Source organism: Fundulus heteroclitus, unplaced genomic scaffold (genome assembly GCF_011125445.2).
Source record: "Fundulus heteroclitus isolate FHET01 unplaced genomic scaffold, MU-UCD_Fhet_4.1 scaffold_37, whole genome shotgun sequence".
In the NCBI taxonomy this organism is placed as follows: Eukaryota; Metazoa; Chordata; class Actinopteri; order Cyprinodontiformes; family Fundulidae; genus Fundulus; species Fundulus heteroclitus.
Window position 1 is genome coordinate 3,781,951 of NW_023396781.1, and position 18,052 is coordinate 3,800,002.

The 18,052-nt window shown below is 39.7% G+C and overlaps 1 protein-coding gene across 3 annotated transcripts in view; it reads right to left on the reverse strand.

The window, feature by feature from the left end:
- Positions 1–1,384: 1,384 nt before the first annotated feature.
- slc2a15a (solute carrier family 2 member 15a) overlaps positions 1,385–18,052 on the reverse strand; it is a 55,024-nt gene continuing 38,356 nt past the window's right edge. For 2 of the 3 annotated variants that reach the window (XM_036130687.1, XM_012852078.3), the window contains exons 8-12: positions 17,603–17,713; positions 17,002–17,103; positions 13,842–13,917; positions 5,190–5,317; positions 1,385–2,957 (exon numbers count right to left, since the gene is read on the reverse strand). In XM_036130687.1, coding sequence (XP_035986580.1) covers positions 2,703–2,957; positions 5,190–5,317; positions 13,842–13,917; positions 17,002–17,103; positions 17,603–17,713 — 672 coding nt within the window. In that variant the 3' untranslated portion in view covers positions 1,385–2,702. The remainder of the gene's footprint in view (positions 2,958–5,189; positions 5,318–13,841; positions 13,918–17,001; positions 17,104–17,602; positions 17,714–18,052) is intronic. The other variant, XM_036130686.1, reaches the window with a different exon arrangement.

The following is an 18,052-nucleotide window of genomic DNA, read 5'->3' on the forward strand; positions in this document are numbered from 1 at the left end:
CGTATGAATGATCATATGGTGGAATCATTGTTAATCAATCTGGGCACCCAGAGAGACAGCTTGGAGCACAAGATCTTTCAGAATCCTGACATTACAGTTTAAAATATTCTGTTAATTAATTTTATTGTAATATTCTAATTTTGAGAGACACTGACTTTTGGCTGTCATTTTGTCAGCCATAATCATCAGAATTATAAGAAATAAAGGCTTCAAATACATCACATAATGTGTAAATTTATGACTTTCAAAAACCAAACTCAGGAGTCAGGGAGCAGGAGAAATCTTACACAAGACAGGCCCTAACAGTGGTTCATCAGTGTTTTCTTTGCGCCCATTTGAAAAATTAAATATTGTCCAGCCCTCCGTCCAAACAAAATTGGTTAAAATGTTACTTTTATTGTTTTCTGTATTAATGCATTAAAGCCGTTGCTCTGAAGACTACCCAGAATCCCATTTAAAATTTAAGTTAAATACATTATATAAAAATGGTTTCCAACAACTGGAGTTTTTCAACATTGCCACACTTTAACTATATAATATTAACAGCAATATAAAAGGTTCTGTTAAGTGCCAGGGGAATTGAAACTAGTTATACATCGGTGGAAACAAAGCAGCCACTGGCCAATAAGATGCCCCAGCAACATCATCAGGCCAAGATTATGTGGTTTACACTCATCTGGAGGCCAGCGGTCACTCCTTCAGGGATGAAGCTCTTCTCATCCTGCATAGAAAGGAATTTTAGTTTGAAAGTGGAGTAAAGGAAACAATTTTTATGAAGAGAAACCACCCGTCGTTAAACAAGGTTGGAGGCCTCTGGGTTCAATTGTCCCTCTCTTACAATGCTGTTATTACAAGCTCAGCCCTCTGGGAACAATAAGCAGATATCAAAGCACTAAAATTATCACTTGGTAGCCTGATGGTCCTCTTTTGTATGTTGACAACCAGTTTTGATTGTTACCATATAACTTGTTTATCAACAATGCAAAGGTAGTGCTTAATAGCCTGAGGACAAAAACATTATACTGTTTCACAAGATTTACATTTGTTGAGCTGAACTTGTAATGTGAAAATGGCGAATAGTATTCTAAAATACACAAAATTAATCCTTATTGTCCCACATTTCCCCATTTTGGGACAATAAAGATATTTCTATTGTATTCTATTCTATGTGTGATTTATCTTGATGCACAGGTCTGTACCGTAGAGGTGGACCTGCTGGTTTGCTTTGAATCATTGTACTGCTGCAGAACCCAAGCTTAAAATCACAAGCTGATGGCAGGATATTTGCCATCAGTGTTTTCTGATAGAGAGGAGAATTTATGGATCCAACAGTTACAGCAAGTTATCCAGCATCTGAAGCAGCCAAACAGTCCCCGACCATCACAATGTTCGACATCAGTTTAATTATCTGAATCATTTATGTAAGACAGGAAAATCAAAAGCAGCGGAAATCTGTGAAGACTTTTTCCCAGCATTGTATAGTCTACCCCTGGGTTCAAATAGGATTAATGACAACTTCAAAATAACATTAGCAGGTAAAAGAAAACCATCAATTTAGGCAAAGGGAAACCTTCCTGATATTTTATGCAGCCATTGTAGCTTGTCTGATTTTCAACAGGCCTCTTTCAAAAGTGAAACATCGTGTCAGTGTGGACATGGCGGGATCTTGTTCCTTACATTAATGAGACTGATCACAGAGTGGTCTAGTTCAAGATGACACAGATGTATAGCCACATAGTGTATGATTATAACACAGAGTATATCTATTTTGTTCCTGTCTAACGTGTTCCAAATTGTCATGTTGCAAACAACTGGCCAATAATGTGAGTTTTCCCAAGGTTAATCATTCCAGGTGCTATCTCCAAATGAGTTTTGCTTATTTTCTGTGTTACACCATCCTTTTATTTAAGTAAAACAAACACATGTTATCACAGGTCTAATAACGATGAAAAGTGACAATCCAAGTTTCACCTGAGGTATTACATTTTCTGAGATATCTGAAAACACTGATGGAGACTCCAGTGATGCAACAGTTAAAACTACGTACTACAGTACCAGTATATCATTTAATTCAGGTTGCTGCATTTCAACAGTTCATAAAGATCGATGCATACATGATGATTCATACATTTTGTAATCAAACACCTCTTCTTGTAATCAAACACTGCTTCTCTGTTTTTATTTGGTAAATTCACTGTTAATGTTCATTTTCATTTTACAACAAACAAGATGATTTGCCATACTTGGATTTCATGAGATCGATAATGTCTCACAGCAGATAAATGGTTAAGAAAGTAATTTTTAACAGCTGTCAACAGAGCTCTCTGTCTCGCGCGCATGCACGCACGCACGCACGCACACACACACAGTGTCAGTGGTTATTTTGTATTAACATGTGAAAGTGTCATGTAGCAGTAGGGCTAGCATACAGGGAACAGAAACAGGCACAAAGGGACAGTTACTGAGCTTTTAGCATTTAACAGCACTGAAAAACAGCAAAGAAAACTGAATTGAGTCTCAAGTTCAGTGTTAAATATCAAAGCAGTATATGATACTGTGTACAAAGCAATGTGTTGAACCTGAGTGTTGAGCAGAAAGGGCAGGCTTCTCTCAGCTAGAAGCCACTGAGGCCAGATGAGGTGTGGTTTGGTGAGCCAATAGGAGACTTCCGCAATCTTCTAGTCACAGATCCTAAACCTTAGTTAAGGTACTGAAGTGGAGCTGTCAAAGTCCAGCGATGCATGCTCCAAACCACCATAGCCGTTCATCTTCTTCAGCTTTAGCTGGTCGACGTGGGTCAGACCCTGGGTCTCGAGGATTGCTTCCTTCTTGGAAAACATCCTGCTGATCTCCATGAATGTCTTGTTTTTAGTCTCTGGGATTACAATATAAACATAGACAGCGACAGAAAAGCAAACTGTGGCAAAAACCAAGTAGCAGTATGAGCCAGCAGACATCTGAAGGTTGGACGTGGCAGATGATTGGATGATATTTAGGGGAAAGAGAGAAGAGACAGAAATATGAATTTTAAACTCAACAGTGTCAGAACCAAGAATCATCTTTCATTTTGACAGACCAACACAAAGCAGTACATAATCGTGAAGCATTAAAATGACATGTGTAGGCTACACTTATATACAGCCTCTAATACTCTGATACCCAGCTATCTCCAGATGTCAGCTAATCAGTAAACATAGTCCACTTGTGTGTAATTTATTCAGTCAGGGAGAAAGTTCTGGTTCAGTTTAAAGCAGGTTCAGGTTCTACAACAACATCCCAACCTTTGTACATCTCCCACAGCTCTGATCAATCCATCATCTGAACACGGAGAGAGGATGGACCACCTGCAGACGTACCAACACATGGAGGTCCACCTAGACCAGGGGTGTCAAAAGTGTGGCCTGGGGGCCATTTGTGGCCCTCTGAATGATTTTGGGTGGCCCTCAGTCACAGTTCAAGAATGACCTAAATTTGGTTTAGCCAGCTCAGATGGTTGAGGTGATACACTTTTAAAAAGTTGGGTATTTTTCACTGATACGAGGCCTTTCCAAAAAAAGACAAATTAAAATCTTCTTAAAAGGGAAAATGTAAGGTGCAACCAATGTTATGATCTTTTATGAGCCATATTTTTGCTTTTAATTTGAGTCAATAGTAAATAAGACCACATACCTTTTACCAAAAGGCAGACTTGGGTGCACCCATTTATTTAACTCGGCAAAAATAAAGCAAGAATCAACCCAATCCTGCTCTTTTTGTTGAAAAGACACACACACACACAAAAAAACAAAAAGATGATTAACCCAAATTATTTAGGATATTGTTTGCTGAGCAAACCTGTAAGAGTCTTTTGTTTCAAATCTAAAATATGGATGCTTTTTCTACAGAAATCAGACTAATTTGCTTGTTTCATTAAAGTATTTTGTGGTTTAGTTTATTGTTGAGCAGGTAAGAATGAGAAAAAAGGGTTTTTGCCATTTTGATTAACAAAAGGTTTTTGTTTTGTGGACCCTGAATACTTTCTACATGACAACATTGGCCCCCGTGACAAAATGTTTGGACAACTCTGACCTAGACTGACAGGCTGAGCTCAAGTGGGAGAATTTGTTCACAGTAACTATTAGGTGTGTACTCCACAAATCCTGTCTTTATGGAAGACTGGTCTCATTTTTCATGAGCCAGCTGCTAAATGTAAAAAAGGAATCGCTTGTTTATGTCATACGAAATACTAAAACTCAATGTCCCTTTGAACTGCTTTCAGAAGCTGCTCCAAACTTTTATCAGGACGTTATAATGTTGTGTCATCTGCAAATAAAGTGAATTTAGATTGCTTAGTACATTACACATATCAAATATGTATAATATAAATATATGAGTAGTTTATCTGTGGTATACCACAGGTAAACTACATTAAGTCAAATTCCACATACTGATATTTATTAAGATCATTTATGTGTCATTTCTCTAATTCCATATCTCTCAAGCTAAAAAGTCAACAAATATTTCCACTCTATATTCACTGCCATCCAGTGCATTTGCTACATTGTCGTCCAGCTGCTGTATACACACTACACAATCTTTAGTGCTTCTGTGTCTGTTTAGATTTAACAAGTCTATATTAAAATAACTACATACCATTTGAGCCTTTCTGCCCTTCAGTGTATATATAATAAGGCTTTTAGGTTTTTGCTAAATGATTCAACACAGCTTCCTGGGATTCTGCAAACACAAATGTTGGACATGTTCTACCTTTTTTAACATCAATTTCTATTTATTTTCTGCAGCTTCTGTCATGCCATGACCCTTTTCAGGGTGCCATCAACGTATCTTTCTAGCAGGACAACAACCCTAAACATACACCCCAAGCAACAATGGTATGTTTAGATCAAAAGCTGTTCACATGTTAGAATGGTCTAGTCAAAGTCCAGACCTAAACTGAGAATCTGTGACAAGACTTGAGAACAAATGTTCAGAGATGTTTTCCATCCATTCGGACTGAGCTTGAACTATTTAACAAAGAAGAATGGACAAACATTCAGTCTGTAGAAGTTCAAAGGCAATCCCTTCAAAGTAACAGTGGTGTGTTCACAAGCATGTCAGAGTGGAACCAGAATGGAACCAAACTAGCATGAATATGCTCCATACATGTAAAGAACTTTGGAATGCTGGAGCGCATGCTGTGCCGTGCTCACCTGGAGGAAGGGGAAGACAAAGCCCACAGTGAAGTTAGAGAGCCAGTTTAACGAGCCTCCTATAATGTAGGCTGCAGGGCGATGGGACTGTTTAAACAGTTCTGCTGTTATCAGGAAGGGAACACCAGCTGCAACAAAGAAAAAGCCTGTTAGAGTTGACCAAAAGAGAATATTTTACTTCCCAAGAATCAGTTTAAGACCAAGTCAACTACTACTCAAGGACTTTTGTGTCTCTCGAAGGGATGTTATTCCAAAAACAACAAATACTTTGACTAATTTCATTTATGGTTTGACATTTCATCAGCATTGGAAATGAAATACTAGAAAATTTCTGAAGAAATTTAATAAGGCGCCTGCCTCATGGTGCTTACCGTACCGCCAAAAATACTAACAGGAAGTCACACTGCGAATTTCAGATTCCTACAGTCTTCACAGCCCCCGCAGCAGCCGTCGAAAGGTGCCATGTGAAGTCAATGGAGCTGTCAGGGTTTAGTTATGTTCTGGGCTCATTTATTGTTAGTTTTCAGTTTCCCTTTTCCCCTCTCACTCAGCTTTCCCTTCCCTCCCGCTGCAGTCAGTCACACCTGTCAGTCACTAATTAGTCAGAACTCACTTCACCTGCCAGCCTCCCTACTTAAGCCTCCCTCTGCCCTCACTTCTCTGCCAGTTCGTCTTAAGTACTCCACTACTACTCCACTCTGACCAGCCAGTATTCATCTAGCCTAGCTGATCATCCTGTGGTGACTCTGACAAGCCAGTATTCATCTAGCCTAGCTAGACATCCTGTCGTGACTCTGACCAGCCAGTATTCATCCAGCCAAGATATATATCCTGTTGTAACTCTGACCAGCAAGTATTCGTCTCTGCCTTGCTGTGGATCCTACTACTGAGCACTAGTTCCCTCTCTGCCGTGCTGTGGATCCTACTACTGAGCTCTGGCTCCCTCTCTGCCGTGCTGTGGATCCTGCTACTGGGTTCTGGTTTCCTCTCTGCCGTGCTGTGGATCCTGCTACTGGGTTCTGGTTCCCTCGCTGCCATGCTGTGGATCCTACTACTGTGCTCTGGTTCTCTCTCTGCCGTGCTGTGGATCCTGCTACTGGGTTCTGGTTCCCTCTCTGCCGAGCTGTGGATCCTGCTGCTTACTCTGGTCTCCAAGTACCCTCTCTGCCGTGTCTCTGGTCCTGCTTGCCAACTCCTGCACACATCTACACCTTTGCTCCAGTTCAGTCCTGCATCTCTGGTTCCACCTGCCATAATTCATCCACTGTTACAATAAACTCTCAAGTTCAGCTCTGTGACCTGACCTCCTTGGAGCCTCTTGCTAGCAGCATTGTCATGGAGACTCACTGACAGCTGCAGCCCTGTGTTACTCATCATTATCTTTAACATGTGGGGGACTGAATAGAATGTGTGATTTTAGTGTCTTTGAAGCATTTCTGCAGCATGTAGAAACGGGTCAAAAATTAATGTTTGACACCTCATAAAATAGACATGCTTTATCCAACATGGCCCAGATCTGTTGTGGAGCTTTCTCTCTAAAGGAAGTACAGACTCTGTCAAGCAGAAGTTTGTACAACCTTCCTAGAGCTACTTCCGGTTAGCAACATGCTAACCGTTAGCCACTAACATGGTTGTGTTCAGTATCACCGGGTGATGGTACTGTTGGTTTGGTCCAAATCCTGTACTGAAAAGTACCTCAGAAAGGGTGCAAATACTTAATGTCACCAAAGGCCATGGGTCAGATCGGCCTCCTTTAGCAACTCAGCCTCACCAAATCTGGGCCCAGAACTCAACATCTGACCAAAATGGTGTGTAGTGCCATTTCCCACAGATGGGTAGTGCTGTATAGGCCGGAGGAGGAGGGTGTGTGTGTGTGGGGGGGGGGGGGGGGGGGGGGGGGGGGGGGGTTGTGTCTTGGCATCCTGCCAGGTCTTGTTGGAATCCAAGGCCCAATTGTAAAATGTGTCAAATCCAAAAAGGGAAAGAAAAATGACACATGCCTGATAATCACTTGAAAATTTAAAAATGTTAAGAGGAAGTGACTGCGCGAATTTCAGATTCCTATATTCATCACAGCCACTGCAGTGGGCGTGCCATGCAATGCAAAGTTGCCATGCAATGTCAATGGAGCCTGTCCCTGACCTGTAGTAACCTCTGGGCCGCAGAGTTCCGTTGTCATGGAAACTCACTCCCCTCCTGCTGCATGTCTAATGCACGCACACACTTTGGGTCAGAGTCTGTCTAATTGGAATAGAATGGCAGAACATTGCCTCAAACAACACTCGATATTTCTTGAACCGTAAGGGCTAGAGACGTAATTTTTTTTCTGCGTTTATTTCATAACAGATAGGGGAAGAGGACAAGCTATCGGTTTTTACAGGAAATATTTTAATAAAGGTGCAAAAAAATCATGACATAAAGGGGAGTTTTTATGGAAATGCAAAAATCCTCTAAAAAGGGTCCCAAACAAATCGCTCTAGCTGAAAAAGTACAAGAGATATCAAAATAATTCTTCCACCATGAGGATCGTCAGGCTTTGAAGGACTATGGTGCTTATTTTTATTTTTGTACAAATATTAGTCTAGGCATTGCGACGATGTAAAAAAGTGCATCATTTGGGGGATGCAGGTCCAAAGCGTTTTCAGGATTTTGCACATTCGCTACTCCTGAACAAATTGTTCCTGTGGCAAAGGCGTAACAGTCATCCACAAAATTCCTTTTTTGTGAGTGCCAGAAGGGTCGGTGTTGAGATTTATCAGTATTGTGCTCTTATATATATTTTTGATTTGTTTGTTTATTTTATTTTTTGTTTGGAATCAAGCAATCATATTGCAGAGTGTATGTCATGTGACTGAGTGTAATTTGTGACTGATTGTATGCACATGTGTCTGTTTAAATAAAATGCGCCGGTCTCAAAGAAACTGGTAAATGTGAAACAGTATCCCCTGTTGTCTGTGTGAGTTACTCTGCTAAACAGGTTATGGGCCCAGGATACGGGTGTTAAGTCGCTGGGTAAAAGTTGCAACGAAAAAAAGCATGTACCCGAGCTGAAGTTTGTGAGACACGGACACACAAACATGAGCAGAAACACAAGAGCAGCGGTGTCCACGAGCCGCTGGTCAAGGCTTGTTTTTGACGGAGATGAGAAGAATTATGAGCTATGGGAGACAAAGTTTTTAGGTCATCTTTGTTTGCAAGGACTTAAAGAGACTATTTTGAATGAACTTTCTGCCGAAGATGAGGATGACGAGACGAAAAACGCTGAAGCCTATGCTAAGCTGATCCAGTTCCTGGATGACAAAAGCCTGTCGCTGGTCATGAGAGAAGCAGCAGATGACGGACGAGCAGCGCTGCAGATTCTATGTAGATATTATGCTGGAAAAGGGAAGCCCCGGGTAATAAGCTTGTGCACAGAGCTAACTTCACTGCAAAAACTGCCGAGTGAGAGTGTCACAGAATATGTCATCAGAGCTGAAACTACAATCACTGCTTTAAGGAATGCAGGTGAGAATCTAAGTGACGAACTTTTGATTGCAATGATTTTGAAAGGACTTCCAGAGACATTTAAGCCATTTACTATACATGTTACTCAGAGTGATGTTAAGATGACTTTTGCCGAATTTAAAACAAGACTTCGAAGTTATGAGGATATTGAAAATATGCGGACAACTACTTCTGGGGATAACGTAATAAAGGCAAGAGCACAGCTGGGAAGTGGAACCAAAGTTACTTTTGATGATTGTGCGGCTGCAAGTACTGACATTATTTGTTACAGGTGTGGCACAAAAGGCCATAAAGCAAGCACATGCAGACGTAAACAATGGTGCAGTCAATGTAAAAGTGCTACTCACCGCGATGCAACCTGCAGAAGGAGAAAACCACGGGATAGCGCAAGAAAAGTGTCAGAGGAGCCGGCTGACAAGGAATATGCTTTTCGGGCAAGAGGTGGAGAAGTAAGGATGGAAGAGGAGGCCTAATGGTGGATGCAGGTGCAACTTCACACATCATCACAGACATCACAAAGTTTCGATGGTTTGACAGCAGTTTCCAAGCACACACACTGTGTGGAATTGGCTGACGGTACGAGGTGCAACGGAGTCGCTAAAAGCCGAGGAGAAGCTGCAGTGTGTTTAGTAGACAGCACTGGACGACGTTTCAAAGCAACGCTAAGGAACGCGCTATACATCCCTACATATACACAGGACATCTTCTCTGTGAAGGCAGCCACTTCGAATGGAGCAACCGTGATCTTCAGAGAGGGGAAGAATGTTCTGCTACATAAAGACGGTACTGAATTTCCCATACATGTGCACAATAAATTGTACTATTTGCACACAATAGACAATGAGTGTGATGACCAATGTGGGAAATGTTATGATTTGCAGACATGGCATGGTATATTAGGTCGTTGCAACTATGGAGATGTAATTAAATTAGACAATGTTGTGAACGGTATGCAAATTAAGAATAGAGAAGACAAAAGTACCCCACTGTGTGAAATTTGCATACAAGGCAAGTTTATTGAGACTAGAAATCGAGAGCCTGATGCTAGAGCAAAAGCAGCTTTAGAAATGGTACACACTGATCTAGCAGGACCTATAGATTCAATGTCTAAAGACGGACATAAATATGCATTATCTTTCACAGATGATTATTCTAGTGCTATTTTTGTATACTTCTTGAGAAACAAGAGTGACACAACAACCGCTACAGAGAAATTCCTTGCGGATATAGCACCATATGGGAGAGTTAAATGTATCAGATCTGATAATGGGACAGAGTTCACAGGAAAGGAGTACCAGACATTATTGAGGAGAAATAATATTAGACATGAGACCTCAGCACCATATTCTCCGCACCAGAACGGCACTGCGGAACGAAACTGGAGAACTTTATTTGACATGGCTAGATGCATGGTAATAGAAAGTGGGTTACCAAAAACTTTGTGGACCTATGCAGTCCAGACTGCGGCTGTAGTGAGAAATAGATGTTTTAATAACCGAACTAAACAAACAGCTTACCTCATGTTAACAGGCAAGCAACCGAACATTTCTAGAATGCAGAAATTTGGTATTACGTGTTACGCTTACCAACATGAGAAAAGTAAACTTAACTCGAGATGTGAGAAGGGCATTTTTGTGGGTTAGGACAAGAATAACCCTGCATACATAATCTACTATCCTAATAGTGGGAAAATACAGAAGCACAGACTAGTTAAGTTTCTATCCAAAATGAGTACTGAGACGGACGAGATACCGATTGGTAATGATTTTGATGATTTTCAGGTTAGGAATAATCTGAGAGAATCGGAAAAAGAAGATCCTGAAATCAATGTGCAAAGTTCTCAGGAACCAGACATAGTAAAAGAGCCAGAAATGGGCAAAACCCAAACACAAATAGATCATGAAACTGAAAAAAGGAGAAATCCTGCCAGAGAAAGGAAAAGGCCAGGTTATTTAAGTGATTATGTTTGTGGTTTTGATGGTGACGAAACTAACATTGATTATTGTTACAGACTTGTATGTAATGTACCCCAGACATACAAAGAGGCAGTAACATCAAGTAATGCAGATGAGTGGGTTAAGGCTATGAGTGAAGAGATGAAGTCATTAAAGGAAAGTGTACCTTTTACTCTTACCAGTGTACCGGAAGGTAAAGAATTAGTGGGGGGTAAATGGGTCTACACTATTAAGAAAAACAGTGATGCAACGGACAAGTATAAAGCACGATATGTTGCCAAAGGTTACAGTCAAGAGAGAGGTATAAACTATGATGAGACTTTTTCTCCAACTGCCAATATGACAAGCATCAGAGTGTTAATACACAAGGCAGTACAGGAAGATTTGATTGTTCATCAAATGGATGTGACCACTGCATATTTACATGCGCCAATAGAATGTGACATTTATATGAAACAGCCAGAGGGTTATGAGATAAAATCTCAAGATAATACAAAACTGGTGTATAAGTTGGAAAAATCACTTTATGGACTTAAACAGTCGGGCAAAAACTGGAACCAAATGTTGCATGAGCATCTTTGTGAAATGATATTTGTTCAAAACCCAGCTGATCATTGTGTTTACTCAAAAGTTACAGAAACTGAGAGAGTTTTCATTATCATATGGGTTGATGACTTGATTATTGCAGCAAACACCATGTATGTACTTAATCATGTAAAAGAGGCCCTCAATGCAAAATTTAAAATGAAGGACTTCATGTGTGAAAGTCTCATGCCTGTACATCAAACGGTTTAGGAGTAGCGACGATGCGAAAACATGTGTTGTTTGGAATTTTCAGATGTCATTTTTCACAACAGCTCCATAGGAAATGAATGAGGAAGGTTTGACACTTTGCCGCTCTGGGGTGATTTGCGAAAAATCTATAAATTCTACACCAATGAGGGTTACATTTCCTGAATCCAGACAAAAATACCTACATTTTGGTGTATAATTTGTCTACTTAGAGTGAAAATTGAGCGAGTAAGCTGAAGTTGTTTGGAATTATGAAATCTTTTAAAATTCTTAGAATACACACTCTGACAGTCTGAGAATTCTGTCATTGACTTGCATTATAAACGATGATTCTGCTGATTTTTGGACATGAGCTTTGAGGAGTAACTGTAAGAAAACCATACAATATATCCACATCCCGTTTTCACCTTTGAGTAGATGAAAGATATATCTACAAACTGGTGGTTAAATGGTGTTTTTAGGTGAAAGTATGACAACACAGTAAAGTGAAAATGGTCATTTCAAGGCTTTTTTGAGGCTTTCTTTCTACCCGACTCTATTCATTCCTATGGGTTTTTTTGGGGTGGTTTTTCGCTAATTATGTTGCCATGGTAACTCGAAACCCCAATAAAAGTAATAGCACACCATTCCCGACCGAGCCGCTCGTTTTGATACCTATATTGTGGGGGTGCCAGCTACGGTTCAGGCCGCATTAATTTCCAAAAAATAAAGGGTCCGTTTAGAGGTGGTTCGCACTGCACTACCTCCTCATTGCAAATGCTATGGCAGGCTCCTAATAAAAGTCTTTATCTTTTGGTTTGAGGAGACAAATCTTGTGGAGGTTATTGAGAGTGTAGCAGTCTTACTACATGTGAAATAGCACCTGCTGCGTATTCTGTTTTGCTCATCTCTTGATGACTTGGTTCTTCCAGAGGGTCATTCAACAACCCGTGGGAGGAGGGAGAGTGTCTGTGACCGTAGAGACCTCCTCTTGTACCTCTGCTTGAATGTAAAAAAAAATGTCTTCCAGCCGGTAACTTTTCAGTTGAAATAGCAAGACTTGAAAATGGAGCGTGGAAGGAGCGCTCTAATCTGTGAAGGTATCCTCCACATAGAAGTGACTCCAAGAGACCCTTATTAAAGACTATTAACAAAAAATGTATTTGCTTGTAATGACGTGCAGAGGTGGAGTCCACAATCCCTTCTTTCATGTGACAGTACAGATCATTTTCTCCACTGTTTTTTCAATTTCTGTTTTTATGTGCTTCATAAATCCTTAATATAACTGAGATGATCAGTTTGGCATTAGTAGAAAAAAAAATCTAAATGCCAAAGACACCCAAAATGAAGTGGAGAAACTGAAGACAATGTCACTGTAATGGCACAGTTTATAGCAATGAAAGTTTAGTGAGGAGTACCATAGATCAGGGGACAGAGCACTAACATCTGAATCAGCCACAGATCAGCACTGGGGGGCCTAAATCAAGTCACAAAAGTGAATTAAAGCTTTGAGCTGAGGGTTAGAAAGGATGGAGGTAGGTGAAGAGTGACTGCTGTTCATGACTGGTGTGGCACTGAGGCTCTAAAGCTCAAAAAATTGAGCTTTTCATCTTCTTAAAAAAACAACTTCCACTTATAGATAAAACTAGAGGCCAAAGGAAATTTCTCCACGTATTGTTTCACTGGGCCAAACTAAAACAAAGTATTATTAATGTAAACAAACTAGTTTTTTAACACAAATGTTATTATGAATATGCTTAAAATGTTTGATTTTGTTTGAAGACTTTAGAGTCAAACCTCCATAGTATTTCTTTTCTCACAAAGCATCTTGAACCTCTGCAGACTGGGCAAACTTTTCATTCTTATTTATGAACTTAAAAAAATGTAAGAAAATGTGAGACATGTCAATCCTCGTGTAAGAAAAAACATCTGAACTAAAAGCTGTTCTTAGTGATGATTACAGGTGGATACAAAATATTTCTCAGGATATTGAACAATGATTCAATGTTCCTATTCTAAGGAATAATTAATCATTTCAGACATGCTTAAACATCCCTGTTTCACTACTTTGACACTTCCAATAATAATGTCACTCTCTCTTTTCCCCACTGGGTGGCAGTATGACACTATTAAATACTTCTACATTTTACCCTCACAGCACAGGGAAAGAGCTGAAGTTCATAAAGCCTGTTTGTCTATTGTTCATAAATGTTCCTAATTTGGGTGCTGGTACATGAGAACAGGACAGGATGCTCCTGCTTCAAACCTTAAACGTGGAACATGTTAAACTGTCCGTCTATGGAGGACATTAGGAATATGAGAAGTTGTCCACTCAGTCTGGTTGTTGTTGGTTCAATCCCAAGTTTGGTTCAAGCTCAGTGTTCTTCTTTAAGTGTATATGAATGAAGTGTGCTGAACTTACCTGGACCAATGCAGAACCCAGCGATGATGCCGACCACGCAGCAGACACTGACGTAGCGCATGACCAGTAACTTAGCCTGTAAGGTCAACATACAACATGATGTCACAAACAGATGTATGATCAGTGAGTCTTATGTCAGTCCAGCTTTGAGTCGTCTTTATATTGCAGTCTCCATGTTCAACATAATGAGCTCCTAGATCCAAATAATAACCACACACGTACACCTCTTGTATGTGTTTTGACAAATAAAATAACGTTTTCACAAGGTCAAACAGTTTTAGAGAATCCATGATAAGTACTGATGAATCCACTCCTGGTCTTATATATCTTATATATTTTAAAGAAGAGATGGCAATTTTTTTGCATTGCTTATGCTGTAAAAACCCTTGTGATTAATTAACAGAAAACCCATTGGTTCTGAAAACCCCAGGATGGTGAGCTGCCAAAAATTAGGATTTTATTCCCACTTCTGTTCAGTTAAACACTCAGCTCCATTTTTATCTCCCACATGGATTCCTTTGCACTTTTTAATCCCCATTCACTGGCCTCACACATAGCAATGGTCACAGACAGATCATATAACACTGAGGTAGTGTATTAATGATTAGGTGCAACTTTCTTTCTAGAAATGAGACTCATCTCTGTGTTTATGAACCACTGCTGCCATTAACTATTTACTGCCAGCTCTGTCTTCACAAACAGATGGCAGCAGATGGCCGCCCCCACACTACAGAGCCAGGCTGTGGTTCTGGTTCTGCAGGAGGTTTCCTGATGTTTAAAGGAGATTTTTCCTATCAACTGTCACTACATGCATGCTCTCTCTGAGGGATTGCTGCGAAGTCAACGACTCAATGCAATCTGCTTGGATTCCTTAGACAGAATTTATTTTAAAAAAATTTAAATAAAAAAAGCCTGGCTGCATTGTTAGATAACCAGGGTTGAATGAAATGTATATAATTGACTTGGAATCTATCTAAGATTGAACGAGAGAACGAGGTATTTTTGTAGCTAAGTTGGATTTATTGTCTTTCACATGCATTGATATGATGTTAGCTGTGATTTGGAGAAATACAAATAAACTGAATTGAGTTGTACAACAGCACTTGGACTTTATATGTTTTTACAAACAGAAAAAAAAACATTCTGGTCTTTTTGCCTGTTAAACGTTGCTGTGTCTTTAGTGATATTAGGTTATTCAGTAGGTTCTTAGTTGAGATAAGCGTAGCTTCATTTTATTGATGTCTGCTGATATTTATGTCAAAAACAGTAATGCTGGCGTGTTTTGTAAATATTGGGTTTTGGAGTTTCCAGTGAAGTTGCTGGGAGTGGTTCACTCTAATGATTTTGATGACTATTGCTCATCAATTAACAGGTGTAATAACACATATTTGTTCCGAAAATATCCAGTTCAGCCCTGTTGGGCCAATACGCACCTGTACTGAACGAGCACAGCCTTGATTTATACCCTAACACACACAGAACTATTTAGAAGAGCACAGAGCAACGTCCTGTAGCATAACGCTGAAAAATGATACCAGAACAGAGAGGACTTCCCGCTATCACTAAACTATTCCCTTGGAAACATTTATGATTCTCATGCAGCAACAGTAGAGACAGAAAGGTGGACTGAAACAGAACTTTATGTCAGCATAGGCATCTCTTAACAACAATATGGTATGTAGCTCACTCTGCAATGAACAGAACTATTCACCTGAACCAATGTCAAGCAAAATGTAAACGTCACACATCAGTGAGGTAGAGAAAGGTAGCTGTGGATCAAGAGGGGAGATACAAGGAGTAGTGCACTGTTTGAACACAAACTGGAGACTGATCACCACCAGTTGGGTCACCCAGGGGAGGGTGTCTGATGATTTAAGATCCAGAACAACTAATGACCCTGGGTTGAACACTGATGATGTGACCAAGCTGCACTGGCAACGTGTTTCATTGGAACTGGTGCTGGAGGATAATCAGCTGACAACAAAATGGATCCTAGCAGTCTCCAATCAGCCCAAACTTGGTACACTGTATGAGAGGCAAAGCTGAGGAATCTCCATTGATTAGAGGGGATTTTCCATTCTGCTTCACATGCTGCATTCAGGAACAGCTGGGACACTGAGATGTTGAAATATCAAAACAACTCCAAAGCGATTTAAACATTTAAACATATTCTCAAAGATGGGCAAAGTCTTATTTAAAGATTTCCATTCATCAATAATGAATAATAATTTTCAAGTTGTAATATTGCATAATCTATCTATCCATCATTTTCACATTCACTACGTCTGCTTTTACTACTCTATTCAGTTCTAAACTTTTACACTTTTCTTTAATGGAAAAATTATAATTTATCACTGTTGACCAAAGTGAAAAAAAACTTAATTGTTTTCTTTATTGAAGCATATCTAGAATTTACAGAACCATGAATTTATAATCCAAATACGTACCAAACCATGATTTTCGGTTATAGTCACACCGCTATCATCAATAGATTTATTTAACCTGTAAGTAACCTTTTACTAGTTTATGACAAGAATTGTGTTGTTGTATTACAAAGTTAATCAGGTTGCTTGGGCAGAATGGCACATGGAAAGGAGTGAGGGCTTTTCAGTATAGAAATGGGGACTCTGCTCAGATTGTCTTCTTAAGCTTTTCACTAAGCAGTATGTGATCTGTACCTACAAAGGTACCTGTGGATGGTCAAATGGAATATCTATTTATTGCTACCATGGCCTCTATTTAAATGATCCGTAGGTGTGTTGTATGGAAGAACATCATACGTATCTTAATCCCTATCCTCTTCAATGTCTTGATTGCTGGGAAGCCCTTGGTCAGAGTTCCAACCCAGTACCTTCATGCTACAAGGCAGTGGTGCCAAAAACGGTGCCACTATGCACCTGATACAATTTATTTAGCTCTGGCAGTAAAATATGTATTCACTCTTGGCAGAGGTTCAGCTGGCAGCAGCATTTATAGGGACTCTTGATTACTTTAGTTTATGTTAAACATGTAACAACCATATGGTCTTTTCTCAAATTTAGATGTTTCTTTGTGATGTCTGTTAAAACCCACCCATAGAATGGTGGCTGCTGCGGCAGATGGAGCAGCTCTGCTGACATACAAAGTTAAATGGACAATCCTGGCTGTTCTCTGCACACACCTGTAAAATGAGGGCTAATGTGATTCCAGCGCTGCAGATCCCCATCATGGTGAAGCCCCCAATCATGAGATGCCTCCTGCCCAGCTTCTCTATAGTGAAACACTGAGATACAAACCTTATCTGAGCCATAAATATGCATTAAATGTCAAATCACAGAGGTTAAATGTAACAATTATTATTATTATTAGACCTAATTTCTGTCTAAATACTCAACTGTGTAAACTCCAACTTAGCAACAGATGTCAACATTGTGGCTTTTAGACCTCATTAACATGTTGTTCAACATTAAGTCCATACACCATCCTGATTTAATCTATTTCCATCTAAATTGAGTCATAATTTAGCCAACAGTTTATCCCTGAGAAATTCATTAATGTATGCCATATAAACAACAGAACATTTATACTAAATGTAAAAAAAATCACAACTAAAGTGTTTCTGACTTATCTAATAAAATCTGTTTTTTAAGACAACAGATAATAAAGAGAAATACCAGCTCTATAATAGCCGGTCTCTTTTTTCTATAGTTCTTCTTTTCCACGTTTTTTTTAATCCTTTCCTTACTTTTCCCAATCAAACATGTCTCTTTTTGTATGTTCACCCCAATGAGTCCAGCGATGATCTCTATAATTCCTGTTCCTGCTGTAGTATACTGGATCTCTGGAGCTGGGATGCCGGCGTTCTCAAAGATATCATTTGTATAAAACCAGATCTGCAGGGCGAAAAAAAAACCAATTAGCAAAATAAAATAAAACATGAGCTGAGTATTTGATTGAATAATTAGCAGAAAGTTGCTTTTGACACAGTAATGCTCAGTAAGGAGCTACTCATAGCCATTGAATGTCTAGCATTGGTGCAGCACTTCTGTCCATAGTGTGGAGATAATGCTGTAGTGAACAGATGCTTTAATGGGCTCGCACAAGCAGCTTGTCGACATTTGTAACAAACACAGAACATGTGGTACATTAGCTAAAGAAGAGGGTGATGGCGAGAGGACCAGCTACCTAATTACACCATCACACATGGATGACATTAACTGTTATGTATATAT